Source organism: Vigna unguiculata, chromosome 1 (genome assembly GCF_004118075.2).
Source record: "Vigna unguiculata cultivar IT97K-499-35 chromosome 1, ASM411807v1, whole genome shotgun sequence".
In the NCBI taxonomy this organism is placed as follows: Eukaryota; Viridiplantae; Streptophyta; class Magnoliopsida; order Fabales; family Fabaceae; genus Vigna; species Vigna unguiculata.
In genome coordinates, this window is record NC_040279.1 from 26,835,645 (window position 1) to 26,842,946 (window position 7,302).

General features: G+C 28.8%; 1 protein-coding gene across 1 annotated transcript; it reads left to right on the top strand.

Annotated features, from left to right (window-relative positions):
• The first annotated feature begins 317 nt into the window (after positions 1-317).
• Positions 318-6,932, top strand: LOC114195067 (alpha-L-arabinofuranosidase 1-like). The gene is made up of 17 exons (XM_028085464.1): positions 318-488; positions 631-685; positions 843-1,033; positions 1,201-1,322; positions 1,423-1,576; positions 1,911-1,980; positions 2,132-2,277; positions 2,424-2,469; positions 2,568-2,620; positions 2,715-2,859; positions 4,640-4,758; positions 4,853-4,927; positions 5,023-5,126; positions 5,295-5,351; positions 5,450-5,648; positions 6,548-6,688; positions 6,780-6,932. Exons 1-17 carry the CDS (start codon positions 321-323, stop codon positions 6,882-6,884), a joined length of 1,950 nt encoding a protein of 649 aa, XP_027941265.1. The 5' UTR covers positions 318-320; the 3' UTR covers positions 6,885-6,932.
• Positions 6,933-7,302: the final 370 nt, after the last annotated feature.

Sequence of the window (7,302 nt, forward strand, 5' to 3'; positions counted from 1 at the left end):
ATGGATACTTAGATTCGTCACTACTATAAAGAAAAAAATAGACCGAGTATAAAGTCCAATATCTGAATGAGTGTGCACAAAATAACTAATAAAAGTAACATCTTCCACAACTTGTCCTACAATAACTCAATTTCATTCAAATACTCATGAGATTCGGATCTTTAGTGTGTTGATCAGAATAATATATTAGAATGTTCTTTATTTGATTTTTTTTCTGATAAATTCAAGGCAAAAAGAGAAAATCAAGGCAACAGATTCTGTTGGCCTATATATTTGTGTTACTGTGACACTGAATGTGTAACAAACCAAAAAAAGAAGCTATGATTTTTCCAAAGGCTTGCTGCAGTTTTCTTTGGATATACCTTCTTACAGGGGCATGTTTTTCTGTTCTGACATGTTATGCTAACCAGGCTTCAACTCTGGTTGTAGATGCTTCTGATTCATCTGAAAGGCCAATTCCTGACACTCTTTTCGGAATATTTTTTGAGGTGGGGGTGCTAATGTCACAAACTAGAGGGTTATTCAAATTTCTAAATAGAGTTTCCTTTCACAGTTGCTGTTATATAATATTGAAATTGGTATCTTTTTATGGTGAAATAGTTCCAAAGTATCTAAATTTTGATTCTGCAGGAGATCAATCATGCTGGTGCTGGTGGATTGTGGGCAGAGCTTGTGAACAACAGAGGTCAATACTTTCAATATCCTCCAAAATATTTTTTCATATGATTTCTCCAAAAATTCTAATGAAAAGTAAATAGTTGTGTAACAAAATTACTAAGTACTGCAGTTTTTTTAGTTGTGGTGATTGAGTTTATACATTCACATATTAATTTGTGATTCAGGTTTTGAAGCTGGGGGAACTAAAAGTTCATCAAATATTGCACCCTGGACTAGAGTTGGGAAAGAACAAAACATTGTCCTACAAACTGAACTTAACTCTTGCTTTGAACAAAACAAGGTTGCATTGAAAATGGATGTGCAGTGTGACAATTCTGATGGTGTTGGTGTCTCTAACCCGGGTTTTTGGGGCATGGTGAGAATAATAAATGATGTGTCTCATATGAACTTCTACTTCCATGTTCCTTTATATGACGGTGACTTCTGTTTCCAAGAAACAAACATTTTTGTTATGAAGTTAACTTGTCTTTTTAGCCAGAATTGAAAAAGATTTGCATGTTTAACCATGTAGTCTTGTTTCAGAATATTGTGAAAGGGAAGAAATACAAAGTTGTGTTCTTTGTTAAATCAAATGGACCACTACAGATGACAGTATCATTCAGAGAAACTAAAGGTGGAAGGATATTGGCTTCTAGCAATATCATGTGAGAACTTTGTTTCATTATTGTAGGGAGATTCAATGCTCAAAGTCCCATTAGAAGTAGCTTTTGTCTATGAACATGATACTAACACATTAAACTTTAGTGCTTCTGCATCAGAAGTTTCAAAATGGAAAAGAATCGAGACTATGCTAGAAGCTGGTGCATCAAGTTCCTACTCAAGTTTGTATTTAACAACAACCAAAAAAGGGGTTATATGGTTGGATCAAGTGTCTGCTATGCCTGTGGACACGTATAAGGTCTGTTTTCCTTCATGTCTCTACTCCTTCAACAAAAAATGAATTCAGATTTTCTATTTGTTTTTTTTTTTATTCTTCTCTTCTGAACATTAAAAATACACTGATATTTTAAAAATCTTTTCAATATATTTTAAAACATCAAAACCAGTATTGATATATTTGGAAGTTATAACAAAGAAACAATAAAGACAAACACAACCGAGAATCCAAATTCATCGCAGTTACTTTATTATTAAGTTCTTAACTTTAAGGCCAAACTTTCATTGCTGGCAATACTAAATTTCATTGCTTTTATATTTTAAAATGGTAAATGTTCAAACTTGTGTTGGCACAGGGACATGGTTTCCGAAGTGACTTGATTAACATGATAATAGACTTGAAACCAGCTTTTTTAAGATTTCCAGGTATGCAGAAACTGAAGTTAAAGACTCTCAAACATTTTATCATTTTTTTTTTACATGATGTGTGTCTTTTTTCCAAATTCCCCCTCTGATTTGTCTTCAAACATTCTTCACACAAATTCCAAAATTAATGCAAATTTTTGTCTTGCAAGAGGTGGCTGTTTTGTTGAAGGAGAAACATTAAAAAATGCATTTCGGTGGAAAACTAGTGTCGGACCCTGGGAACAGAGACCTGGGCATTTTAACGATGTTTGGAATTATTGGACAGATGATGCATTGGGCTATTTTGAGGGCCTTCAAGTAAGTCAATTTATTGTACAAACAAGAGAGGAAATTTTTTAAAATAGTTTTTTTTTTTTCATAAGAGTGTCTTTTGAATTATTTCACTTTGTATAATTTGAAAGTCACTTAAAAAAAAAAAAAACTGATTTTTTTTTTTTGTGTAGCTAGCAGAGGACATTGGTGCAAGCCCATTGTGGGTATTTAACAATGGTATTTTCACATTATAACTATATACTATGTTTGATTTATGGTTTCTATGTAGCATTTCTAAATATGTATTTTTGTGTATGTTCAATTTAATAATACAGGCATCAGCCATAGCGATGAAATTGATACAAAGGACATTGCACCTTTTGTGCAAGTACATTTTCTTCTTCTTGTTACCTTTTTTTTTTTTTTTCCTTTTTGATACAATGGATTAAAAAAACTTTTTTTGTTTAACCCTTAAATTGTAGGAAGCCCTAGATGGTATTGAGTTTGCAGTAGGTGCAGCTACTTCAAAATGGGGTTCCCTTAGGGCATCTATGGGGCACCCTAAACCATTTGACCTAAAATATGTTGGTGTTGGAAATGAAGACTGTGACAAGAAAAACTACCAAGGCATGCTCTCACTTTCTTTTTTATTTTTGTTTAGCCTTTTCAGTAAACTTTCAATCTCTATGTGTTTCGTATTTTTTGTTTTAAATATTATTAAATATTTTCATTCATTTTCTTTGTCAATATCATACGTTTATAAGTATAAATATAAATGTTATTTTGTGATATATTTTAATTTTCTTTTTTCAATTATGATTTTTAATTTATTTATAATAAGTACAAAACTATTAGTCTTTAATTTTTTATTGGTTATATTTACATTAAAATCTTGTTTTTATAAAATATTCAAATTGAAATTAAAAAATTACAAAAGACTTTTTAGATTTATTTTTTTTAATTTATGTGAACTAGCCCACGAAGTCATAAGCTCAAATATTCTATAAAACGAAATATGCGAAGTTTCTAGATATTGATTATAATGTAACATGAATATGGATTAAGTTAGTAAACCTTTTAAGAATTATTTTTGGTGATTTCTAATTAATTAATGCTCTTTAAAATTTATGTTAATTTAGTACAAAAATAACAAATCTTTACTTACATCTTTTAATAACTGATTGAAATAGATTACAAATAGTAAATTTTGATTGGTTTTAATTACGGATGAGAAATTAACTTCTCATGCAGGTGGGTGGTGAAATAAAAACAGTTTGGAGTGTTTCAACCCATTACAACCACAAAAACACACACACACACACACACATATATATATATATATATATATATATATATATATATATATATATATATATATATATATATATATATAATATGACCAGTGAAAACTTTAACCCTTCTAAATGTTAACGTGGTCAACGATATTTCTCCAAAAAAAGAATATTTTACTCCCATCTTTCATTGTACTTATATTTAGCGAAAATTTATATGTCAAATTTCGATCAAGGTCTATATTTGATGGAGCTCTCAAACTAAATTGAAACCTGTGAGTTAACATGGTTTACTTAGAATTCAATTCACTTAGATTGAATTCGTAATGAGTCCCGTTAGTGAGTCAACTCGTAGATAAAGTGTTACACAAGTATTTTTTTAATATGTTGGACTTTGTATTTGGGTTCGGTTGGATTGTTTTTTTTTTTTAGTCAATACGTTGGTAAGTTTTATTTTTGTGATTTTGATTTGTATTTTGAGTTTAATATCCTTTTGAATGTATTTGGATTGTATTAAAGTTTATTTAGATTTTAACATAATTATACTTTTTTTTGGGACTGAAGATAAAAAGTTATATATTTGTTTAATTAAGTGAGTTAATTCATTTAACCCACCAATTTGTGGTATGTCAGGTCGAGTTCCAAGTTTTTCGACTCACTAATAAGTAAGTCAAATTGGGTTGACTCACTAAATGGTCAATCCGTGATGAGTTGGGTCAGACTGAACCAAGTCATCCGTTTTGACAGGTCTAATATTTGATTAGTACTCCATCTTAAAATTTACATAATTATAATTATTTTTATATTATTTAAAATCGGAAAAGAAGAAAAATGATATCTTTCTAACATTAAATTTTGTATCATATCTTATTTTTCATTTGCAAAAGAAATATATATAATAAACATGTAGATGTTTATGAGTGAGGATAGGAGTTTTACATTAGGACTAGAATAGACATCATGAATGTCGCACCCCTCTGAAGTTGTCATCTCCATTCTAATTTTCATTTAAAAATGTTAAGAGTTTGTCTAATTGTTTTCTATTTTGAATATTTCAATGACTGAAAATTAAAATGTTAAAGGGTTTATGTGATTTTTTATTTTATTTTTGTTAGGAAACTACCTAGCTTTCTACAAGGCAATAAAAGCTGCTTATCCAAAGATGCAAATAATTTCAAATTGTGATGCTTCATCCAAACCGTTAAATCACCCAGCCGATATGTATGATTATCACGTAATATTCTATCTCTTGCAAATAACATTCATAGTTCTATAAAACAATAATATCACTATTTATCCTTTCTCATATACTCTAACTCTCATTCCAGACTTATCCTAATCAATCTCAAAGCATGTTTAACAACGCAGGTGTGTTTGATAAGACACCACGAAATGGTCCAAAGGTTTTAATAATTCTCACTTATAACTCTTCTTTTCTATCGTATTAGGCTTAATTAATATCTCTTTTAATTCATCTTATCGTATTTATACCATTCAGGCTTTTGTGAGTGAGTATGCTCTAATTGGAGAACAAGCTAAGTATGGAACCCTTTTGGGAGCTGTGTCTGAAGCTGGATTCCTTATTGGATTAGAAAGAAACAGGTTAATCAACTCTACCTTAATTTATACTTAAGAAATTTTTATTATTTTTATAAAAAAAAAAACAAATTTCTGCCTAAGTTTTTCTAAAACATATATATTTTTTATGATTCAATTACTTGGTTGTTTCATAAGTGTCACTAATTTCATTCATACCCATATTTTATGCAGTGATCATGTGAAGATGGCCAGCTATGCACCACTTTTTGTGAATGCAAATGACAGAAAGTATATCCATAACCTTTTTTTTTCCTCTTTTCTCATAAATTTCCAATGGAAAATATATAAATTAAGTGAAATGTGGATTTTTTTTTTTTTATATTTAGGTGGAACCCCGATGCAATTGTTTTTAATTCCCATGAGGTTTATGGAACTCCTAGCTATTGGGTGCAGTTTATGTTTAGAGAGTCAAATGGAGCAAAACTTCTCAAATCACAACTTCAAACACCTTACCCTAATTCACTTGCTGCATCTGCGATTCTTTGGAAAAATTCTCAAGACCAAAAAACTTACTTCAAAATAAAGGTACTCTATATGCTTCTTGCCTTTTAATCATTTATTTGTTTTCTCATACACCGTGAAAATTTATCATAATTTCTTCAACTAATTATTACAAAGGTTAAACTATAAAAAAAAAAAGTACACAAGTTGTGATCTAGAAGTGTTATATTTGGTATTGAAAAAGTTATGTTCCATAAATATAAAGAAAATAATATGATCACTTTCATTTTTTGGCTCTAATTTTTTTTTTGTTTTTTGACGTGACTTAGTATGAATCATTGATTAACGTATTACAGTAGTTTCTTTTGAAAGAAGATAATGCACATTAAACCACAGAGTAAAGAATGGTTTGTCAAAGAATGTGAGTCATAATATAATTTTTCTAAATATAATTATAATATTTTATACTGAAATGGTGTTTAGTATAAATAACTTCATTTAATATTAAAGAGTGGACTTTAAACATAATTTAATCTTATAAAATCAGCTTGTAAAGTAAAATTTGCATCTATTTATATACTATTTTTTTTAATAAAGTTGTCCTTAGAACAACTTTAATTCAAAAGAAAAACAGAATCCATGTTTAGTGAGAAAAAAATAGAAATTGTGTTTGGTAAACACTAACTTAACTAAAAAAACCAAGTAATTGTCTATTCTGATTATACCAAATTGGTAATTTTTTTATAAATTTTTTTTATTGGAACATCTTGGACAAATTTTATGTGAGATATGTCACCTTATAGTAAATTTATTGGAAATGTTTTATTAATTAATAGGTTGTTATACAATCATCCACAATTTTTTTTTCACTTTTTAAGTATGAGTTGTCTAAAATGTATTGATTTACAATAGAATATAAATGTTGAAATTTTATCTTATAAAATAATTTTCATCATCACCTTAATGCAATTGGCTTGTTTTAGGTTGCAAACCTGGGAAAGAGCTCAATAAATCTCAAGATTTCTTTCAAAGGAATTAAGAGTTCAAAGGCAGCAAAGGCAACAAAGACAGTGCTCACATCTGCAAATGCATTTGATGAGAACAGCTTTGCACACCCGAAAAAGGTAAATTTTTTTTTTTATTATCTTATATACCCACCAATTAGGGTTGTATAAGGATCTAATATCTATTATTTTATGTTTGTTTTATACACAGATAGTGCCAAAAAGAAATCCACTTAAGAGTGCTAGCACAGAGATAAATGACACACTTCCTCCATTTTCATTGACAGTATTTGATTTATTGAAAAGCAATGTTTAGAAGACAATATTAATGAGGAATGACACAACTATAGCTCTTAATTTTAGTGTACACGTCCAATTATAGCTTGCTACCACTAAATTTTAGTATGTATATTCCTTTCTCTTAAACTAGTCATTATTAGTATACCGACCCAATCATCAAATTATAATAAAAAAATAACGTATATTTTCAAATAAATCTTATATTAGGTAACGAACAAATTTTATTAAAAAAAAACTTATTCATTTTTAAAGAGTGAAGTTATACTTTCTAAAGATTTTATCCTCAATTATTTATTGATACATTAAACGTTTTCTATGACATTTAGAATAGATTTTTTTATGACGATTCAAAACCTGTAATAGATATAGTCGATATACAAAGTGAAAATTTTCTATGTCGATTATGGACCTGACATAGAAAATTCACTTTTTAT

Excerpts from the sequence above, each read along its gene's own strand:
- LOC114195067 (XM_028085464.1), top strand. The coding sequence starts at position 321 with ATGATTTTTCCAAAGGCTTGCTGCAGTTTTCTTTGGATATACCTTCTT. Across the intron at positions 489-630 it reads TTTTCGGAATATTTTTTGAG|GAGATCAATCATGCTGGTGC; the intron begins GTGGGGGTGCTA and ends TTGATTCTGCAG. Across the intron at positions 4,759-4,852 it reads CCGATATGTATGATTATCAC|ACTTATCCTAATCAATCTCA; the intron begins GTAATATTCTAT and ends CTCTCATTCCAG.